General features: G+C 49.9%; 3 protein-coding genes across 3 annotated transcripts in view; 2 read left to right on the forward strand and 1 right to left on the reverse strand.

The window, feature by feature from the left end:
- Nucleotides 1–23,384, forward strand: part of TTC23 (tetratricopeptide repeat domain 23) — a 995,109-nt gene that overhangs the window by 256,064 nt on the left and 715,661 nt on the right. The gene's annotated exons all lie outside the window — the stretch shown is intronic.
- The window catches only part of AEN (apoptosis enhancing nuclease), a 111,348-nt gene that overhangs the window by 51,810 nt on the left and 36,154 nt on the right, over nucleotides 1–23,384 (reverse strand). The gene's annotated exons all lie outside the window — the stretch shown is intronic.
- Nucleotides 6–7,526, forward strand: MRPL46 (mitochondrial ribosomal protein L46). Its single transcript, XM_084869291.1, has 4 exons — nucleotides 6–264; nucleotides 2,648–2,834; nucleotides 3,657–3,830; nucleotides 7,148–7,526. The coding sequence occupies exons 1-4, from the start codon at nucleotides 43–45 to the stop codon at nucleotides 7,393–7,395; spliced, it is 831 nt and encodes a 276-aa protein (XP_084725417.1). The 5' UTR covers nucleotides 6–42; the 3' UTR covers nucleotides 7,396–7,526.

A 23,384-nucleotide genomic window follows, 5' to 3' on the forward strand; every position in this document is an offset into this window, starting at 1 on the left:
ATTGGCCGGGCCGCGGCCGCGGTGCATCACGGGAGGGCAGGGATGGCGGCGCCCGGAGCGCGCGCGCTGCTGAGGCTGGCGAGGGGCTGGCGGCGCCCGCTGTGGGCCGGCGGCCCGGCGCCTCGCGGCCTGACCCTGGCGGCCGCCCCCTCGAGCGGCGGCTCCCCGTGGCGTCTGTGGGGGGCGCTGTGCCTGCAGCGGCCACCCGTGGTCTCCAAGGCGCTGACGCCTCTGCAGGAGGAGATGGCGGCTCTGCTCCAGCAGGTAGACCTGAGGCGCGGGGTCGGGGCCTCGGGGTGCCGTCAGGGAACCCCATAAGAGGCGCGCGGGCTCGGGTTCGATCCCGGCTCTTGGCCCCAGTGAGTCTGTGTGACTTTGCACCAGCTGCCTCCCCGCCCGGAACTTCAGTGCACTTGACCCGCAAACATGGCACCTGCCTCTTGTGGTTGCTCCGGTGCATAGTAGGCGCTCAGTGAAAGGCAGTTTGCTTTCCTCGGCCTCCTTTATTGTCTCCTCAGGCTGCTAGCTCTCTGGAGACACTGCTTTGGGATTGCGTTCAGAAGCGGTGGTAAACGGGACGGACTCGGTCGCTGTCAGAGTTGGCGGTTTGGAGAGGAGACGGTCTTTGTGTGGGATTTTTTTTTGAGGAGAAAGTCTCAGGGAGGCGTGTTAGGAGAGGGCAGCAGCCCGCCTGCGAGATGCCCGTGAGAGAGCCCGCCGTTCTCCCCCCAGGACTGTGGGCGTGAGAGGCGGGTGAGGAGCCCGGGGCAGGAACTGGGTGTAGAGGTGAGGGTCTCCGAGGGGCGGCGTGCTTCTCCAGAACCGGAAATGGCTCCTGTCTGAGCTGCTGGGAGCTAAAGCTTCCGTGCAGTGCTGTGTGCTCAGTGTGCTCCTCTCCTCGCCAAGGGTTTTCATTAATCACTGGGGAGCACGGAGCACTCACTGTGCACGGACACAGCGCTAAATGCGGGTGGAGAGGGCCAGTAGGGAACCAGATCATTAATCACACGACTAGGTATACCGGTTAGTATTTCGGATTGACTATTAACCGGTTAAAAGTGCAGATTTTGTAATTAAAGAAAACACGATAATTTCAAGAGAAGCATCAAAAGTGCTTTATTCAAAGTGATGTCCATCGATAGCTACACACAGCCCCCCTCTTTCAGGTAATTTGTGGGGACCTTCCCAACAGAACTTTTCTTGTTTTGAGGTAGACCATTCAGAGACCCCATTTTCCACTTCTTTGTACATTTTGAAGTGCTGATCAGAAAATGCTTGTGCCACCCATCGGAACAAGTGGTCATCTGAAGGAGCAAGGTCTGGTGGATACTGTGGGTGGGTTCAGTACCTCCCAGGCAAGATCTTTTAAGGTGTCTTCAACTGGTTTTGAAGTGTGTGATGGTGCGTCGTCATAAAGCAAAATTACTTTGCAGAGTCTTCTGGCCCATTCTGGTTCTGGTTCAAATTGATTCTTTGTTGTCAGTAGGGATCAGTATTAACGGTTTCACTTGGTTTTAGACGCTCATAATACACCACACTTCCCGATCCCACCAAACTCAGAGCATTGTCTTCTTTCCGAAGCGACTTGGCCTTGCAGTCGATGTTGATTGACCTGCATCAACCCATGATTTTGTATGTTTGGGATTCTCAGAATAAATCTGCTTTCCATCGCCAGTCACAATTCAATGCAAAAAAGACTTTCAGTTGATGTTTCGGAAGGAAAATGCACAGTACTGTTAGAGAGTTTAACAGGGACCCCTAATTTTAATCTTATGTGAGGTGTCAAGGCTTCTCTCTCCAAGAAAGTGGTATTTAACCCTTTGCACTCTGAACCATTCTGGACATTGGCTACCAGCTACTCCGAACCATTCTGGACATTGGCTACCAGCTACTCCGAACCATTCTGGACATTGGCTACCAGCTACTCGACGCTACTTTGCGAAACGTGCATTGAATTAACTCAATTCCCCGTAATCACTAATAAACTGCAATGTCCCCTGAGAGGGGACATCCGAGTGATATGCTAGAATTCCGATGTCCCCTGAGAGGGGACAGCGGAGTGAAAAGGGTTAAACTGAGATCGGAAGGAGGATTAGGAAATCTCCCCGGAGGGAAACTAGGAAGAAAGATTGGCGTCTGTAAACTCCATGGGCCACAGAAGTCCCTGGTGCGTGAGGTTCTCATCAAAGACTGACATGACTGCAGCGTGGCCTCTGTTACTCGCCATCTTTTTTTTTTTTAAAACTGTATTGTTACTGATTTCAGAGTGGGAGAGAGGGAGAGAGATAGAAACATCAGTGATGAGAGAACTGTTGATCAGCTGCCTCCTGTACACTCTACACTGGGGATGGAGCCCACAACCCGGGCATGTGCCCTGACCAGGAATTGAACCGTGATCTCCAGGTTCATAGGTCAACGCTCAACCACTGAGCCATGCTGGCCAGGCTGCTGCTCACCATCTTGACCTCCAATCACATTATCACATTTTAGCAAATGTAACTCAAGCCCACAATGCTTTCTCTGTGTCCCCCTGCCCCCGCTCCCCGTGGTGTTGTGATTGTATGTCTGGTTGTGTTGGGTGGTAAACCTCTGAGTCTGTCTAGTGTGCTGTAACTCTGTTTTGTTTTGCCTCTTTTAATTTCCCCAGATCGAGATAGAGAGAAGCCGGTATTCAGACCACGAGCTTCGTGCTTTGGACGAAGCCCAGCGCCTGGCAAAGAGGAAAGCCGACCTCGATGACGATGAAGACGAACAGAATATATTGCTGGTACAGGATTTGGAAGAAATGTGGGAGCAGAAATTCCTGCAGTTCAAACCCGGAGCTCGCATAACAGGTGTGCGGTCCTTTTCAGAAGAAAAGGGAGCGAGGAGAAGAGTATTCTGGTCCCCAAGCCAAAGACAATTGCTAAACCCTGCTCAGTGTTTTAAGTCACAGATAATTGCAAATGACAAATCATCCGTCTTTCAGGGGGGAGAAAAATAACTTTGCCCCCAGTTCCTCACATCTGCCCCTAATATAATTTTTTAAGGTCCATAGTATTTTTGAATAGGAGATAAAGATGTTGGGATAGCCTTCTTAATTAAACTTTAGAAATATTTTCTGAATTGATCTCCTAGTTTGGACTGAGAGAGGGGGAAATTAAGCCTTTTCCAGTAGCTCCCTGAGCTTTATCTGGAATGTACTCACCATTTCACACATAGGAAGCACTTGAGGGCTTCTCTTTGGCATATCTGAATGGCTAGCATTACTACTCTTGTCCTTTGGGGACATGAATAAGTAAAATAGGGGTTTTTGGACAGTTGTTTGATAGCTGAAATGGCTGACTGACTGCCAGAGTACAAACAGCCTGGAGAGGCTGGACAAAGGGATGCTCATATCCCTGGAGGGATGGAGCAAGATGGCACCCAACTTCACCATGCTGTTCAGAATGTGGTGCAATGTAAAGCTTTTGGCTAGTTTATTTCTGGAATTTTCCATTTATGATTTGATCGCCAGTGACTGAAACGGCAGAAAGCACAACCACAGATGGACAGGGACTCCTTAAGTTTTGTTGAGAGCAAGCATTGTGGCTCTAAAGGAAGACTGTAAAGCTCTGATCTCCTTGGCTCTGGCAGATCACATGATCTCGTCTCCTCTGACCCCCATTTCTTCGCAGAAGCCGATAAAAAGAATGACCGGACCTCACTGCACCGGAAGCTAGACAGGAACCTCGTTCTCTTGGTCAAAGAGAAGTTTGGAGACCAGGATGTGTGGGTGCTGCCCCAGGCAGAGTGGGAGCCGGGGGAGACCCTCCGAGCGACAGCTGAGCGAACCCTGGCTACACTGGCAGGTGAGTTCCCTCCTCCCTCTCAACCCCGTGAGGTGCCCTTTGGTCTCAGCCAGAGGATTTCAAGGTGACTGAGGACGGTGTAAAGGTAAGGATTTGTCTTCGATGAGGTGAGAGTGTGTGTGTCTGTCCTGCTGAAATTTTTAAACTTAGTACATTGATTCTTGAACAACATGGGTTTGAACTGTGCGGGTTCACGTATATGCTGGTTTTCTTGAATAAGTATGTATAATATTGTAAATGTATTGTTTTATCAATAACTTTTTCTCTAGCTTACTTTATTGTAAGAATACAGTATAATACACACACATACGGAATATGTGTTTAGCAGCATCTGTGGCCTGTACCCATCCCCATCCCCATCCCCATCCCCATCCCCATCCCCATCCCCATCCCCATCCCCATCCCCTGTAGTCTGACAACCAAAATGACAACCCAAACCATGTGGACGTTGCCAGGTAACAGCTGGGGAGGGACATCATGGTGTGAGAACCGCTGCACTGGACGGGTGGAGTCGATTCCGAATGCCTTTCCCCTTTGTGTACACCCTTCTGTGCGGCCGGAATGAGCTTGCTCAGACACAGATCCCTGTGGCTTCTCGCCCTAGAATCCTTACAGGACTTCCCTTAGAAGTTGGGACATTCAAGCATGGCCTGCAACTCCTTTCTGTTCTGATCGCCAGCTCATCCGTCATCCGTCTCGCCTCATGAACGTGCAGTCTGAGTTCTAACCTAGCAAACCTTTCATTCCTTGAATAATGTGATCTTTCATGCACCTCTGCTTGGACGCATGCTGGTCCCCGATCGGCTGCTTTTACTCCGCCCTGGTCCGACTGCTCAGCTTTTAAGTCTCTGCTCGTTCGTCAAACATACTGTGGTGGAAGTTTGTCCAGGCCTCCGGGTGGGGAGGTTGCATACCATCTACAATGAATTGCACTGCGTGTGCCTTACTCGGTGGTAGCAAACATCCTGCCTTCCGTTTGCTGGCCCTGTCCCGGCAGTGGGGTCACCGTGATGACATCACAGGACATTGCTCCTGCTCCCTGGGAGCTTCTGTGCTGGTGGAGGATATGCTCTTTCACTTTATTAACACGTTTCCCTCCCGAGCCAGAGTTCTGACCCCCTTGAAGGTACGTGCTGTATCTATTTCTCTCCAGCCTCCAGCTTTCAGCAGAGTCTCCGGCCCCAGGAGGTACCTCCTAAGTGTTTTTGAGGAAGTGGATTTGGCAGGATCAGTGCACAACCACTTTATGGGCCCTGCCACCATCTTAAGTACCTTTCCCTTGGGGGCCTGTGTGGCCGGCAGGAGAGGGAGCACGCAGATTGTGGGGGGGGGCCTGGAGAGGGGGGCCTTGCCGTGCCCAGTGGTCCTGCAGAATGAGCCTCACATTTGCAGTTTTCAGGAGTAAAGAAGTCCCTGTTTGCTGAGGCCTCACCTTCGTGAAATAGTCCCTTTTAATTTGTACCCATCCAGTCCGTAAAAATGATTGCTTTTGGATTGGCATTTTCCTAATTGCTGGTGAGATGGACCATCCTTTCATGTTTATTGGCTGTTTGTATTTCTTCTTCCATGAACTACCTATTCAGATTCTTTGCTGATGTTTGCAATTAACTGTTTCTTTTTTTTATTATCTTGATTTGATTACTTTTTAACCCATTTTCCCCAGGTTATAGAAAATAAGTGGAAATTTCAGAAAGATACAAAGAAACATACAGATAATGTCACCCCTCACTGATACCCACTATTAACATTTTGTATATAGTGTTGTTGTTTTTTAATACGGGGAATGCCAATTCATTGTAGATGGTGAAAAATTTATCAAACTGTCTAGTAAACGTATCGCAGGGTAAGAAGTAGTTTTCCCTTCTCAGAGGCAACCGCCATCGGCAGCTTTGGTATGTTTTTAGAACTGCACATATGGTATCTGTTTCTTTTACCCACACAGAGCATATTTATACAGTCACATACTATTTTTTTCTCCTCTTCTATAGAGTTGTCTATATCAGTACGCGGAGACATAGATCGGACTTTAATACCAGCGTGCTATTTCACATGTGCATGTGCTGCCTTTTGTTCAACCAGCCTGTCGCTTTTACAAATAAAGGGGCAGTGAACATCCTTGTACACTCATCTTTGCTCACACGGGCAGGCAGAGTTGCTAGATCACAGGGGCTGTGTAAGTAAAATTGATACCGTGCCAGGCAGAGCAATCATATTCATTTACATCCTTTGTCGAGAACCCGTGTTTTCTTAACCTCGGCAAGCAGTGTACCGCTCAGTTTTCGAACTTTAGTAATAATAGGTTGTCGTTTTGATTTGTTTCTTTAGTCATAAGATTGAGCCTACTTTAATGAGTCTGATACTGACTTTCATGTGAACTTCCTGTTCATATGCTTTGTTCATTTTTCTTTTAGATTCCACTCCCCCCCCCCCATTGATTTCTAAGTAGTTCTTATACCTTAAGGTATTTCTCTGTTGAATGTGTTGAAATATTTTTCTAGTTTGTTATTTTGTCTTTGACTTTTTTATGTTTTTTTTCCCCCATTGGAAGAAAATTTTAATTTTTATGTAAATGTCTTTTTGAATTTTGTGTTTTGTTTAGACCTTCCTCTCTTAAAAATGATGCAGAAAATAAATTACTCTTATGGTCTTTTTTTTTTTTAATGAAAAATTAAAAAGTATAGCAACATTCAGGAAATATTATTAAATATCCATGAAGCCATCAAAAATTAATAAAATTCTAGTGAAAAATTCAAGTCTCTGTTGTTAAATCTTTTGCCTGTGCGGTATCAGTTTTGACACGAGGGCCGAGATGCAGCTTTATTTTTCTTGTTTAGCTCGCCCGTTCTCCACGTGCCTTTCAGTAACCCATCATTGCTCCATCCTTTGCAATAACCGGGATGGGGTTATTAAGCCCTTGGTTACACATTGCAGGACGTACATACCTACCTTTGTTTTTTAACTTTGGTTATGGTGTGTTCACCCTGCAGAAGTCAAATCAGGTCCCTCTCGTGCTTTCCGTGAGACGCTCCTTTAGAAGGCTGATGAGTTTGCTTTCTAGATACCCAGTGACTTGGTCCTTCACCAGCAGACGGTGACGGGGCCGAGTCTGGAAGCTCAGCGCCGGTGGGATTGGAGCTGCCTCACTGGCTTCAGCGTGAAAGCAGAAGCCTGGCTCATGGAGTGGACCCAGTGCCTCGGCTCTTCAGGAGTGACCGCGGGGCTTCCTCACTCCCCGAGATTTCTCTTACTCTTTCCTGGCCGGGATCGACAGGTGGGTGTGTCCTCATCTTGCACTTCTGTTTCTCCCCCTCCCTCAGAACACAACATGGAAGCCAAGTTCCTGGGAAATGCACCCTGTGGCCACTACAAGTTCAAGTTCCCCCAGGCAGTGCGGACAGAAAGTAGCCTCGGGGCCAAAGTGTTCTTCTTCAAAGCACTCCTCCTCACGGGAGACTTTTCCCAGGCCAAGAAGGGCCGGCACGTGTGGGTCAGCAAGGAGGAGCTGGGGGACTATTTGCACCCCAAATACCTGGCCCAGGTGCGGAGGTTCCTGCTGGACCTCTGATGGACCCGCTGCCGGTGGACGGCGCTCGGACAAGTCTGCAGCTGGGGCCTCACGGACATTTGGTGGCTGCCCCGTCCTTGCAGGGATCTCAAGAAGCAAACGATTCTGAGAAATAAATGAGTTGATCGTTGTGTGGTCTTGGCTGGTTTGTCCTGGGAGGAGGACTGGTTCTCTCTGTGAACGGAGGGCCAGCTCCAGGTGCCTTTCCCTTCTCTCTCCAGGCTGGTGGTTGGGTGTCACATTGCTGTCGTGAGTCAGCTGGCTTCCGGGGCCGGGGAGAAAGCAAGGAAATGAACCCAAAAGCCTTGTGTTCCGTGACAGCTTCTAGCGTGCGCGCGTGTGTGTGTGTGTGTGTGTGTGTGTGTGTGTGTGTGTGCAAAATCTGTATAGTTTTCTTTCTTTTAACCATTTTCTCCTTTTCTACTTGATAGATGGAAGTATCAATCTAGCCTAGGGAATAATTCATTCTCCTCTTTTCTGTTTCTTTTGTTTTATTCTATTTATTTATTAAATATATTTTTTATTGATTTCAGAGAAGAATGGAGAGGGGGAGAGAGAAACATCAATGATGAGAGAGAATCATTGATCAGCTGCCTCCTCCCCACTCCCTACTGAGGAATGAGCTCGCAACCTATCCACCTAGCCAAACTGGCAAGGGCTGTTTTTTTTTTTTATTGAATTCAAAAAGGAAAGGAAAGGGGGAGAGAGAGAGAAAAACACCAGTGATGAGAGAGAATCATTGATCAGCTGCCTCCTGCGCGTTCTCCTTAATGGGGATGAAACCGGCAACTTGGGCTTCTGCCCTGAGTGGGAAACCCTGAGCTCCTTCCTGGTTCATAGGTCACCACTCAACCATTGAGCTACACCAGCTGAAACCCTGAACTCCTTCTGGTTCATAGGTCACCACTCAACCATAGAGCTACACCAGGTGAAACCCTGAACTCCTTCCTGGTTCATAGGTCACCACTCAACCATTGAGCTACACCATCTGAAACCCTGAACTCCTTCCTGGTTCATAGGTCACCACTCAACCATTGACCTACACCATCTGAAACCCTGAACTCCTTCCTGGTTCATAGGTCACCACTCAACCATTGACCTACACCATCTGAAACCCTGAACTCCTTCCTGGTTCATAGGTCACCACTCAACCATCCAGCTACACCAGCTGAAACCATGAACTCCTTCCTGGTTCATAGGTCACCACTCAACCATTGAGCTACACCAGCTGGGCCTGAATTGGCTTCTTTCCCCATGAGTACTGAACTCGGGAGTCAGAAAACCTGGGTTTGACTTTATGACCTTCAGCAGGGTACAGCTACTCTCGCTGTTAGCCACAGTGGTAGGCCCATACCTGCAGCACACATTTCCATCCACACCAGCGGGGCGGCATCACGTCATCCCTGTGTTCTAGACGAGAACATAGACCCGGGGAGACGCTTTAACTTGCTTAGGGTAACTCCAAAATGAGCTCCGGTCTGTGTGCAAAGCTAGCTCTTCCCCATTCTCCGCTTTCCCTCTCGTCTGGAAGACGCTGATGAGACTGTCTCGGAGGATGTGGGAATTTATGTGACGGTACTTAGCACTGTGCACGGCTTGTTAGACACTCAGCAAGTGCCTCCTCCTTCCAGCGGCTTTAGGCTCCTACATTCTGGATTCAGCTATATCATCTTCAGCTCTCTCATCTCCCATTCTCTCCTTTCCCAGGCTTTGCGTTAACTAGGAGTTCCTGTCTGGCTTGTCTGATAAGGGACATGGGTAATTTGGACATTTGCGTGTTCATTCCGCGGCCAATCTCAACATGCGTGGGTGGCAGGCCAGCCCCATCCTCAGAGCCAGCGGGTTGCGCATGCCCCTCCCCCCCCCCCTCCCCGGCCAGGAAATCCGGAGCCACTGTTAGCACAGGCCTAGGGGCACTAAAGCCAGAGTAGACCCACCGGCCCATTCTATTACCCCAGCAGGGGAGAAAGAAACAGCAGAAAGGCTGCCAGTCCAGCCACTCAGAGCGCTAAGCTGCAGGCATGCCCAGCAAGACGAAACCGTGTGTGCCAGAAACCTTAGGGCACCCCCCTGACCCCCCCTTTATTCCTGGAGAGCCTGGGTTGGAGCCAGTCATTCCTCCCGGCTGTCAGTCACCTTCCACTTGCCTTGGAAGGTTCAGCCCCACAGGAAGCGAAGGAGGGAACTGCTCTGCCCCTGCTCCCAGGGGCGGGGCCAGAGCAGGTGTGGCTGTGAAGGTGCAGGGAGGGCTGGCCCTGGGCGGTCCCCTGTGAGTGGGGTGGGAACAGCCAGGAATAGGTGCATATGTGTGCACACACGTGCACCGTAGCCACTCCGCCCCAAGCCATCCTCAGATGGGCCAGAGAAGCTGGCGGCAGGTTTGGGGAGGGTTTGCAGTGCGTGAACACCACTGAATCCCGAGAACCTGGCTAGCCAGGCCCCAGGCCGCTGCTGAGTGGCTGAGAAGGGGCACGTGGGAGGGAGAGACCTCCAGGTTCTCCATTCGAAAAATAGCCCCAATGCTATTAGGGAAGACAAAATGAGTACGGGGTTTGGGGGGGGCACCTCCAGGCTAGGGAGCCTTGGGGTTTTCGGGGCCCAGAGAGGATACCCCCAGACTAAGGAGCCTGGAGGAGGGAGAGGAGGGAGGGCAGGGCTCCAGGGTTGGTGGGCTGGGCTCATAAGCACGAACGCCACAAGGTGGCAGGATTTGCCTGACAACCAGGCCCCTTGCAGCTCTGCAGGCCCTGGCCCGAGGTCCCTGCCTTGGAGAAGAGCGCCCAGTGCCCTGCTCTGTGGCCGGAGGGGCAGCCCGGAGCGGACGTGTAGCCAGCCAGGACAGCTGGGGGGCCCGTCCCCTTACTCCGCCTCACTCGAACCCCAACTCAGCCGTGTGTGGAGGCCTCCTCTTGCCATGTGCCAATCAGGGAGGTGAAGGGACTCTGGATTTAGACTCACAGGTTTGGACTCAGCTATGTGGCCCTAACGCCACCCACTGCTCACTCTGTCTGGACGATCACCTTCGAATCCTAGAGTTTGCACACCTGTCCTTCAGGACCTGCTGCAGGGTCATGGACCCCTGAAAGGCCCCGGATGGAGCACTTTGGGAGAACATGAAGAGGATTTGGAGGAGGAGACGGCAGTGAGACAGAAGTTGCTGAATTTGGAGACGGGAATGAAGAGAGGTGGAGTCTTCAAGTGCATATCTTACTTACACAGGACATTCCGGCCAGTCTCCTGTCAGCGACGGGCAGAAGCTTGAAGTGCAGTAGGAGGAACCCTGGGAAATGGCCACATGGGGAGAATTCTTTGACATTTGGGACTATTCAGCATTAAAGTGAAGGTCTAAGACATTGCAGTTACCATTCAACAAGAACTTGTGGGAAGATGGGGATGAAAATACTCCTGGCCAGCCCTGGCCAGTGTTGCTCAGTGGTTTGAGTGTCATCCCATGGACTGAAGGGTCGGGGGCTTCTTGGTCAAGGCCATGTACCTGGGTTGCAGGTTCAGTCCCTGGCTTCATTTGAGGTGCATTCAGGAGACAACCCATCCATGTGTCTCTCTCATATTGATGTTTCTCTCTCCTTTCTTCCTTCCTTCCCTTCCACTCCCTCTCAAAAGCAATGGAAAAAATAATCTCGGATGAGAATTAAAAAATAATAATAACGATAATAAATATTCCTGCCAATATCTTCATGATGGCGGGGCAAGAAACAGACCCACCAATCAGCAAAGGCGAACTATGCCTTCGGGATGTGTGCTGGGCACCCAACCGGGCAGGGAGGACTGCTCAGGGCTGAGCTGAGGCCTGAGAAATGGGGGAGTGAGCTGGGGGAGGAGCACGTGCCCCCAGAGGCCTGAGGGAAGTTCTGTGGGGCTGGAGTGTACTGCCTGTGGGAATTTTACAGTGTTGTAAGGTTTTTAAAACATCATACATATGTGTGTTTATCGATTATTGACTTTAGAGGGAAAGGGAGAGAGAAGTATTGATGTAAAAGAGAATCATCTGTTGGCTGCCTCCTGCATGTATCCTGACCAGGAATCAAACCGGCAACCTTTTGGTGCATTGGATGATGCTCAGCCAACTGAGCCACACCGGCCAGGGCAGTCCTGAGTTCTTCATTGTCCAAGAGAGTCTAAGGGTTGTTTCTTTGGAGGCAAGACAGTGAGCTCTGTGGGCTCTTGTTACAGAGGAGCCCCATCCTGCCGGGGGCCGGATTCTAAAGCCTGTGCAGCCTGGTAGTGCCATTGGTTAAGCACATGTGTCAAACACACGGCCCGCGGGCCAAATCCAGCCCGCCAGGCCTTGCAATGTGGCCCGCACCGCGCTGTCATCACTGCACTCCGCTGTCAGTTTATGACATTGTCAGTTTATGACTGTTCAGTAAACCATTCGGCCCGCGATTTAGGCTGGATTTTAGATTTTGGCCCCTTCTCTGATTGAGTTCGACACCCCTAGGTTAGAGCATCATCCCCATACACCACGGATGTGGATTCCATCTCCGGTTAGGGCACACACAGTGACTGCATAGACAAGGAGAGCAATCTCTTTCTCTCCCCATTTTTATTTTGGGGGGAAGGCAGCCAAAATTTTTGGTGGCCTTGTCTCAACACAAACAAACAAACACACACACAAACATATAGAACAAGTCAACTTATTCCCCTCTCCTTTCCTCTCTAAAAACCAATAAAAATTATAAAACACAACAGAAGCCCACGCGTAAGTCACAGATCACGTGCACAGTTACCGTTGCGCTGTCTTTTAGAAAGGATCGCCGTGGTGACTGGTGCAGGCCTGTTGGGAGGATCTACCGTGGCCAGTTTCCTCCAGGGATGGGGCCATCCCTGGGGTATTATTGGGTTGAGCACAAGATTATCCCGTTGAGGGTCTATGCAGTATAAAATATCAGGATTCCCATACCTCCGAGGGGCTGTTGACTGCAGGTCTGTGCCCCTTCTTCTCATCCCCCCAGGAAAGGCCCAAATGAGGGCAGTTTGGGAGAAGATGAAGGGGATTCCAAATCACGTGACCTCAGCGCCACGAGCTGCTCACACACAGACGGGCATTGGGGGTCCCGGGTGGAGTGCCCACCCTCCTGAGAGCTGGAGCCCGGGGCAGCGAGCTGTCCCCAGTGGAAGGGAAAGATCACTAGCGTCACCTGTAGAAACCCCAGGATAACGCTTTGCATTCATCAAAGTCCAGCGTGCACGTGACGTGACTGTGGGATCCGTGTGGTTCCCCGTTGTTTCCGTAGCTGCCCGCACCCTCCCGCCCGCAGCAGCGAACCATCAAAGCAGTGGCTCTCCTGCTTTAACCCGTATACCCAAAGGAGGCCGGGCCCACAGGGTGGCAAGTTAGCATTTTCCACGCAAAGGGGAGAGACCTGGCTGTTGGCAACGCTCGTAGGTCAAGCCAGCGATGAAGTGACGAAGCTGGGTAATCCCGGCCGTAGCCACTAAGAATATATGATGCTTGTAACAGTGGCTGTGGATTTCGTGGAGGGCATGTAAACGGACCGAGAGCCGGTCCACAAACTCTGTTCACCCTCAATAAAATCAGAGTTTGGCTTTTTTTAAGGTGACTCCTTCGAAGCAAATGGCACTCATTTGGCTGGAAAAGCATGCTTGTCAAAAATATACTGTAGTCAGACCTGACGCACAGCAATCTCTTAGCCGTGGTTGTGCGTACGTGAGAGTGAGGAGTGTTTTATACGTATCCGTCTTTACCCAGGCGGCATTTCCTGCCACGTCCGGGGAGAACACCCCTGCCCTCCCTCTCTGCCATCCCCGTTTCTCCCCGATCTCCAACGCACAGCCCCACGCACAGCCTCCTCCCCCCACATCCTTGAACATCATGTCACAGGGCTTTGAATATTCACATCACACACACACACACTCCAAGAGCTGCAGATATTCTCATCACATACACACACACACACACACACACACACACACACACACCCTGGGATGCTTGCTCCTTGCACACATTTATACAGTCCCTGGCAATGCGTCGGATACATACGTACACCGATACACACACACACACACACACACACACAACTCACACACCTTTGACACGGATGCCCTCCCGCACCAAACAGCCTTGAGCATTCACGTCACACAGATGCTTGAATATTCCCCTCACGCGCCGTGCAGGTCATTTGCCTGTGGCTCTCCGATCCGTGCCCTCCCTTCCCCGCTGAGCCCTGCAATGTGTGTGTGTGCCTGCGTGTGCACATGTGCACACGTGCTGAGGGGGGTGCTGAGCCCTGAAAATGACCTTTTGCAAGCTTTCTTGCTACTGGATTCCAGTTGGGTTTGGCCACTGGGAGGTACTGGTGAGAGAGGGGAGGACCAAGGGAGAAGCGGGGAGCTGCAGGCCAGAAGCTGCAGGCGCCGCCCCAGGGGTAGGGAAGCCCAGGCTCCCGGTCCCCAGGGCCCCCCTGTGTGCGGGGGCACGGCGGGCACAGTCACTAACCGAGTCATTAGCACCTGAGCTCGAATCATGAAGAGGGTGTGGGAACGCAGGCGACGTGCAATTTGGCAGGGAGGACAGAGCCAGGAGAAAAGCGATAACACCAGCATCCGAGGGTTTTCACACATATTTGATCCGGTTTAATATATTTCACTCGGAGCAGGCCGATGGTGCTGGAGTCTCCCGTGGGCCAGTGTCCGGTATAATGTGCCCGAGGAAAGCAGGGTGGTGGCAGTGTCCTTCGTTGGCAGACCAGGGGAGCCAGGAGCTGTGGGAGTGAAGTGCCCTCGTCCTGGTCACACCCCTGGGCGGCGGCGGCAGAGCTGGGACCTCAGTGCAGATCTCATGAGGGCGGGCAGCTGCCTCAGAGCGAGTGGCCTTGGGTGATTTTATCTGGCGAGCAGCACCGGGCATGTGCCAGGCAAGCAGGGGAGCGCCTTAGATCACCCGTGCTCGCACGTCCTCTCTGCCTCTGGGGTGAAGCGGCCCAGAGGGGAAGTCTCTCGTCTCAGGCCTCACGCAGAACCAGAGGCAAAGGTGGGAGATGCACCCTGGCCAGTGTGGTTCAGTGGATAGAGCGTCGGCCTGCGGACTGAAAGGTCCCAGGTTCGATTCCAGTCAAGGGCATGTACCTTGGTTGCGGGCACATCCCCAGTGGGGGGTGTGCAGGAGGCAGCTGATCGATGTTTTTCTCTCATCGATGTTTCTAACTCTCTGTCCCTCTTCCTTACTCTCTGTAAAAAATCAATAAAATAATAATAATAATTAAAAAAAAAAAAAAAGGTGGGAGACCCTGGGAATCCTGACTCCCAGCTGCTGGCTTTTGCCACATGGAGTTCGCCTGGTCCCAGCAGGAGAGCTGGCGCTTCTGGAAGTCTCTGGGATCTTACGGGCCTTCCTTCCTGCTCACAGCCCTGGGGACAGCCTCTGCTTGCACACACACACCGCCCCCCCCCCCATCCCCCCCATCCAGCTCACGGGGCCTTGTGGGGCGGGCGGGCGGGCTCCGCTCGGCACGGCTCTCCCTGGGATCACAAGGCGATGCGTGTGAAGGAGCGCCAGCTCATCCAAGTTTGTGGATTATGTGGAAATGGCCCTGCGGTCCTCTCCCGGGCCATCTGCTCCTGGCGCGCTAGCCAGGACCTCCCAGAGGCCTCTGCCCCTGAGCAGGGCCGGGGCCGGGGCGGGCCGCTCTTGGTGCCTGGGGCCAGGCCAGGATTTTCCCTGGGACCTCGGGTGGTTTCTGCCCCCAGGGCCCCGGAGGGGAAGGCGGGCGAGGCCGGCCGTTGCAGCCTGAGCAGGGAGGCGGAAACCCATTCATTACCGATAGGACGGTCCACCTGGTTTGGGAATGAAAATGCAGCCTTGCGTTTTAGAAGGCACCATTAGGCACAGTGCCGGGGTGGGGGTGGGGGGTGGGAGGGAGGTTTGCCTCAAGATCAGATGCAAAGGTCTCCCGCTCCCTTGAGAAGTCTGCCTGAGCACGGAGCGGGCTGCTTGCTAACGCCCTGGGCCTCCCCATCTCCCCTGGAGAGGGAGGGAGCCAGGCTTTCTGCAGCGAGGAGTTAGGGTTCTGCTTTCGTGGCTGACAGAAAGCCAGAGCCCACTGAAACTTTCGAAGAAGGCGAAGGGCAGGGTCATATAGGGGTGAAGCATTTCATTGCTCTCCGGCCAGGTTGGAACTTAGCTCTTAACGGCTGTGGCCTTGGGCAAGTCACCTGACCTCGGGGTGCCTCCGTTGCTCATCTGCTTAATGGGGATACACATAGGACATACATGTGGGCTGTTGTGAGGTTTACACGAGTGTGAAGGTTGCCTGGCACCAGGCTCTCTTGAGTCCGGGGACTGTCCTGAGTGTGGGGCTGTGGCTGGTATTTCATCAGGATCGGAGGTGGGCGGTGGGGAGAGAGCGGGGTTTTGTAGCTCTTGCCAATTTCCATGGTGTAAATGTTCCCACTATGGCCGGCTGCGAGCTATGGTGTAACTACGTGAACTGGGAAAAGGTGCTCACAGTTGGCTCTCAAGAGTGTGAGCTGATTGCGCTCAGCTCTGGCCCAGCTGCACTGGCTGGTAAGGCTACTTAACAAATACTGAAAAAGTTGAAGCCGGTTTGGCTCAGTGGATAGAGCGTCGGTCTGCAGACTGAAGGGTCCCAGGTTCGATTCCGGTCAAGGGCATGTACCTTGGTTGCGGGCAAATCCCTAGTGGGGGGTGTGCAAGAGGCAGCCGATCGATGTTTCTCTCTCATTGACGTTTCTAACTCTCTCTTCCTCTCTGTAAAAAATCAATAAAATATATTCAAACAAACAAAAAACTCCACAAATACTGAAATATTTTTATAGCGGTTGCTAAATAGCCACTGTCTCAAGAGTTCCCTACTCCTTTGTTAGCCTCGGCCTTTCCTCAGGTGATCACCCCAGACCTCCACTGGTCCTTTCACTAGGAGCGTTGTGGAGACCCTGAGCCCATGATTTGGGCAGAATCAGTTGTGATGGTCAAGGCTGGGCCAGACCAATGAGTACATTATTTGGGCGTCACAGGTCTGTGGCCTAGAGGTGCCAGCCGATAGGCTGAGTGACTCTGGCTTGTGGATGGGAAGCCCGGTCCCCCACTATCAGCTGCCTTGGGAGGTCCCATCTTCATAGTGCTCCCCAGAACAGCTGTGGACAGAGGAGAGGGAGCCCTGTATCTGGAGGTCGAACTGGGGCAATGGAGAGTGTACGTCTCTGTTCAAAAAGAGTTTGCACAGGATTGCTTCAATGATTAAAAAATGTCATCGGTGTGACCCGCTTCATCAGGTTGGAATGCAAATACCGTCACTCTTTAAAAATTCCTTTAATTAATTGCTTGAGCAATCTTCATTATTCAGAAGTTCAGTATCCCTCTTTTGGGGCTTCCTGCCACACTAGGTTGTTGGCTCAGCGCGAAGGAAGTAGACTGGCTTCCAAATGCCAGGCAGAAAAACAGCTAGAGTCTGACCAGCCTGCTCGCTGGTGGTCTGGGTTGGGGGCTGTGGCGGTGACCTCACTCAGGACTCCCAGCTGACCCATGCGGTTGGGCCTGGGGCAGTAGGGAGACAGGCAGGTGGCAGAAGTCAGTGTGATGGGTCGGGGGCGACAATAGGGAGTGGTGTGGTCTGCGGTAAGGTGGCATGTGCATCCCCCCGCCAGCTGTGGCCCAGTGTGCGCCCTCTGATACTGGATCTGCTCATACTTTCAGAAGAAACAAGATATAGGTAGGGTTATGTTTTATTTATTTTTTTAAAATATATTTTTAATAGATTTTTCACAGAGAGGAAGAGAGAGGGATAGAGAGTTAGAAACATCGATGAGAGAGAATCATCGATCAGCTGCCTCCTGCACACCCCCTACTGGGGATGTGCCCGCAACCAAGGCACATGCCCTTGACCAGAATCGAACCCGGGACCTTCCAGTCCGCAGGCCGACACTCTATCCACTGAGCCAAACCAGTTTCGGCAGGGTTATGTTTTTTAAGAAAAAAATTGCATGTAATTAGACGTACAAATCCTAATGAATTTTTACATATGTCTACCTTTCATGTCTGCAGCCACCGTCTATAAAAAGCTATGAACATTTCCATCTCTCAGACATTTCCCTTCTGCTGCTTTCCAAGGCGGTAGCTATCCCTCCCTCACCAAAGGTCACCGCTGACGTCTATATCCATAAGTTCGCTTGTCTGATCTTGAACTTCCTATGAATAAAATCTTACAATATGTATTCATTTATGTGTGGTTGTTTGATATAATGCTTTCAAGATGATCCATCTTGTACATTGCCAGTAGCTCATTGCTTTTTACTGCTGATAAACATCACTCACCGTTTGTTTTCCTGCGTTCTTGTTGAGGGATTTTTGGATAGTTTTTACCTCTTGGCTATTGTGAATATAATTGCTGTGAGCCTTCATGCATGAGTCTTTTTTTTCTGGATCTAGACATTCATTTCTCTTGGGTACATAGAGGGTGGGGCAAAAGTAGGTTTGCAGTTGTGAGCATGTGAAACACAGAGTTTATTCTTGTATTATTATTATTTATTAATTATCGTATTTCCCGTATGAACAACTGTAAACCTACTTTTGCCCCATCCGGTGTGGACATTGGAGTGGTATTACTGGGCCATAAAATAGGTCGATAAAACTTTATTAGAAACAGTTTTTCATAAAGGTTATGTTTGTTTATATTCCCACGAGCAATGCACGAGAGTTCTAGCGGCTCCACATCCTCACCAGCACTTTCGGCCATCCTGTTGGGTCTGTTGTGGTACCTCCTTCTGGCTTGAATTTGCATTTTGCTGATGAATATCTATCGGCAGTTCAGTATTACTTTCAATTCCTTGCCCCCTTTTTAAATTGGAGTGCCTTTCTATTTTTCACATGTAAGATATGTATATTATTTGTATATTCTGAGCACAAGTCCTCTGTCAGATGTGTGTGCTATGGCTTTTTTCTCCCAGTGTGTGGCTTGCCTTCTCTCTTGCTGGTGCTATTATTTTTCCTTAAATGTTTGGTAGAATCCATCAGTTAAGCCATCTGGGTCTGAAGTCTAATGCATATAAGGTTTTAACTACAAATTTAATTAACAAAAATAGAATTTCTGCTTTCTTCTTGGATCAGTTTCAGAAAGTTGAGTTTTTCATGGGGTATTTTTTATTTTCTCTGAGTTTTCAAATGTATGAACTTACAGTTCTTCGTGTTACCTCCCTATTATCTTATCCATGTCCTTAGGATTTATAATAATAAGCATTATGTTTTATCTCGTTTGCCATGATTATTCTTATTAGCCATTAGCCAATTTTATTAATCCTTAAATAAGACAATTTTTTTCTTTGTTGTATTTCTCTGCCCCTATCCATGACCCAGGAACAAAAGCAGCCACTGTTCTCTGTTCATTTATTAAAGCCTTGTCCCTCTAGAATTTAGTGCATTTAGACTTCTCTACATCCTCAGCTCTTTGTTGAGTTTACAAAATATGATTTTGTGGTTTATTGACGTTTTCTCATTGTTATGGTAAGAGTGACTGGAAGCCCAGATGTTTGTTCTTTTAGTGTGAAATCATCTCATTTTCAAAGTAGCAAAAAATTCCAATATTTAAAAAATGTTATGCAGACCAAAAGAAATGCATCCTTGTAGCTTGTGGGCCCTGATGGACCTAAACTTATTTATTAATAAATAATTATTGATGGATAACTGTGACATTGTAATACCTTACTTTTCTGAAAATAGTTGGCAGCTTCTGTTAAAATCTGCTTATACTTAGAATGTCTGTCATGCTTAGGTTTTCTCCTCTCTCTTGAGTGGTATGATGGGAGAAAATGTAAGAATCTGCTTGATAAGGCCATTGGAGCTCATAGTCGATAGTCCTCCAACCGCGTAAGTCCTTGGATTGTAGGAAGCTCACCTTGACTGCCTACAGGCTGGGATCTCTGGTGGGGAGAAGATAAGGAACCGAGGATGCTATGTTTTTGTGTGTGTGTGTGTGTGTGTGTGTGTGTGTGTGTGTGTGACTTCAGGAAACTAACTAACTAACTAACTGGATAGGTCTAACTAGTAGTCCAAATCGCCAAATCTAATCCCAAGGATTTGGACAGGATACAAGCCTGCCCTTTCTCCAAGTCCAGTGACGCATGGATCAGGAAGTGTCAGAAGGACCCACAAATAAAGAAAAGCCCCGGGGGCTGATGGGAAATGAGCCGGATGGACCCAGTGTAGCAGTCACATTAATCCCAGCAGATCTCGCTTGCTGTTAAAATCACACATTCTCATCTCTCTCATTGTGAAAAGTTAATCTCATTCTCCTCAAATATAACACTTAATGAGCCTTATGATGAAACTCTCGACAGAGCACATCACTCTGAGGCCGTGTAAGTGGTTCCTTTGTGGTTTCTGAGCCCTCACATTTGGTGAGCTATCTTTGGCCTTCTTGAAAACTCGAAACCTTCAATCAATGAAGTAAATGCACAAATGCACGCGAGTTTTTGATTAAACAGATAAATGCTCAGAAACAACGCGATTCTTGTAAATATTTTTGTTGTACTGCGTTAAGAGAAAAAGAAGTGACATGCTTAATGAGGCACTTTGCAGAAATCCCACGGTTAATTTAGGAGCGTAAGTAAATACCCAGAAATGCATACAGTTCTTATAAACACTTTTACATACAAGTCGAAGTAGGTGACACATATTTCTTATCAGTGCTGCACAGATTCCACATTTAATTCGGGAGCATGAAGTGAACAAGTGCTCAGAGCACGTCAGTTCCTTCAGAGGCATGGCCCTTATTTAAAAAACATCAGGAGATTGGGGGAAAAAAGCCTCTGGGCTTAAAAAAATAATGCATCTTTATGATTTCAGAGAGAAAGGGGAAGGGAGAGAGAGAGAAACATCAGTGATGAGAATGATTGACTGGCTGCTTCTAGCACACCCCCTGCTGGGGATCGAGCCCACAACCTAGCCATATGCCCTGACTGGCGGGTTTAAATAATTCCGGGGGGCTCAGGGTGCAGGGGCTGCCCCTAGTGGTCTGATGCCTGGCCCCGTCGTGACCAGGACAGAACAGAGTCCCGCAGCGTAAGACAGCAGAGCCCCATCTGCAGGAGCCACAACAAGAAAGAAAGTGGGATGGGGTGGGGCTTGGGCTGGTTGGTTTGCATGTGGAAGGCTGCTCTTCGGACAGTTACTATCTCCAGAAATCTAACATGGGGAGGGCAGTCTTCCCAGCGTCATAAAACACCAGCTACCCAAACAGCAGAAGGAAAAGGCATGCTTCATTCATTGGCAGCAGACACGGAAATGTGGGGAAGGCAGGGACACGTGGTGGAGCCGAGTGCCCGGGGAAGAGAGGTCCGTTTTGCTGAGCACATGGAGTGTCTGCACAGCAACTTCATTCTGTGCACAGAGCTTACACTCTGGCGGTAGAAGGCGGGAACGGCTGGGCCTGTGACCTGGAGCGGTGTGAGGCCGAACGAGTCACTGTCTCTCTCAGAGCATGCGTTCTGCCAGCTTCCCACCGGGGAAAGCCCTCAGAGCTACATCGCACGGCCACGGTGAGAATCCAATAAGAGGCCATAGATGTTTCTGGCAAAGTGCAGAGCGCCATTCAAACGTTAGCTGTGTTTTGTTTTTTTTTTTTGTTTTTTTTTGTGGGCTTATCCAGTCTGCCGGGCCCGCTGTGGCTCCTGCAGATGGAGCTCTGCTGTCATTTAAGCTCAGGTCCCGCCTCCGAGCTGCTTGGAGCGGGACCAGGGAAGCAGCTGGGTGACCTGTTTCCCAGGGCCTCACGCAGAGGCGCCGGGGGTCTCGACAAGGATGCGCAGGAGGAGCAGCTGTGGCCGCGGAGCCCGCGCCAGGTCCAGCTGGGAGCACCCGCGGCTCACAGGGAGGACGGCGGCGAGCCCTCTGCCAAGGCTTTTTAGAAAGGAATCTTCCCCCCGCTTTTAAATCAGCACATGCTCATTAAGGAAATCGGGTTAAATATAGAAAAACACAGAGAACAAGAGAAAGGGACTCCTAGTACCATCACACCGGTAACACCGCGTTTCTGCCTTCATTTATTTATTTTGGTTTTGGTATTTGGCCACTAGGACATGGCTTTTAATGCATCGATTCTTCATCAAAATTTCCTGCTGCTACATAGCACCTACAAAATTCAGAAGTTACAGAGGGTTACGCAGTGAAAATAGGGCCCCTCCCCTCCCCGTACCCTTCCCTGGAAGGCAGCCTTGGTTACCAGCTCCTCGTGCCTGCCTCCAAAGAGAATCCATGCACATATGAGTATATGCACGCGTGTCCTTTATTTTTATACACGGTTTCTCGCGTGGGACGCACCCTCTCCAACATCTTGCTTTCCCGCATAGTCATGTGTCCTGGAGAATGTGCCACGTTAGTCTGTGGGGGCTGAGCCTCACTCCTGTTACCATGAGCTATTTCCCCAGTCTGCCATCGAAGGGTATTTAGTCTGTTTCCAGTATTTTGAATTTTTAACAATGCGGCAGCGAATACTCTTACACATGTGTCATTTTGTACATGCCCCCGAGTATCCGTGGGATAATTCTCTGGAATTGGAACAGCTGGGTTGAAGATGCACATTATAAATATTATGGTTTGTTGCCTCTGTAAAGGTCACGTGCGTCGACGGTGCATAGAATGAGTGTCAGTTTCTTCACACCCTCACCAACAATCTGTTATTAAGCTTTGTCAACTGGCTAAACTTACAAGTAAAAATAGTACCGTGTCTTCTTTTTTAATGTTGAAAATCCATTTTATTTCAGTTGCTATTAACTATTTCATCTTGTCGATGTTTTCCTATTGGACTGTTGACTTTATTGAGTTGTTGAAGCTCTTTATATATTAGGGGAGCTAGCCTTCTACGATATATGTTGCAAATATTTCCCTCCAGTTATTGCTCTTATGACTCTATCTTTGTTTTTCATAAAGCATCTATCACAGTTTCTGCATCTGTGTCAGAAAAAGGCCTTTTCCCACTCCAAGACTGGCACTGTTGTGGTTTTATTTTATACATTTGAACATCCCTTCCATCAGAAATGTATTCCGGTGTAAGGAATACGGTCGAGATCATTCTCTCCCCAGGTAGAAACATAGTTTATCCCGATATCGTTTATCGAACACTGCATCCTCTGTTCTACTGATTTGAAATACCACGCGGACCACGTGCCGTATTTTCACTGAAATTTGGCTGTATTTCTGGGGTCTGACTTCTGTTTTATTGATGGCTGCTCTAAAGGAAAACCAGACCCGGGGAGGAGTGATCAGGGAAGGTCCGTGTGAGGAGGTATTTCAGCAGAGCCTGGAAGGGTCTTTCATGAGGAGGGAATGGCATGTGCAAAGGCCCTGAGGCAGGAAAAGACCTGGCGCTGGAGGAGCCAACAGAGAGAACCCAGTGTGGCTGGCCCCCAAGTCAGAGCGCTGGTCCTGGGAGATGAGGCTGGAGAGATGGGGAGGGACTATTAGTCCTCCTGGGTCTAGCTAACAATCCTGTGTGTATCTTGTGCGATTGGGAGCCTGTGAGGGGTCTTATCTGGCCCGCAGGTATTAACATCTCTCCCGCTGAAGAATGGGGATTCTAGATGCAAGCTTCCCGATGCGGGGCCTCGAGGGAGCAGGGCGAGAAGGGGCTCTTGGGGTTCCCAGCACAGCCACCAGGCCTCCCCCGCTCTGCCTCGTGCTGAAAGCAGCAAGACGGGCACATTGGCAAATAGCTGCCTTTTAACTGGAAAAGTACGGCTTTGCCTTCATGAAGGGCCAAATACCTTTACAAATGGAATCATTTCAATTGAACAAATCTTTTCAGATAGTTCTGAAAATTTCGGTCCTTTCATAAGAGCCCCATCGAGCAAAGCCATTTGAAATGCTAGGTTAATAAAGCAACCAATGGAGCCCCATTTTGAATAGAGCTGTGTTTTGTTGTTGTTTTTATTTATATTTTTATCGATACCAGAGAGGAAGAGAGAGGGGGAGAGAGAGAAACATCCATGATGAGAGAGAA

The sequence above is a fragment of the Pipistrellus hanaki genome, assembly GCF_964339955.1.
Source record: "Pipistrellus hanaki genome assembly, chromosome: 21".
NCBI lineage: Eukaryota > Metazoa > Chordata > Mammalia > Chiroptera > Vespertilionidae > Pipistrellus > Pipistrellus hanaki.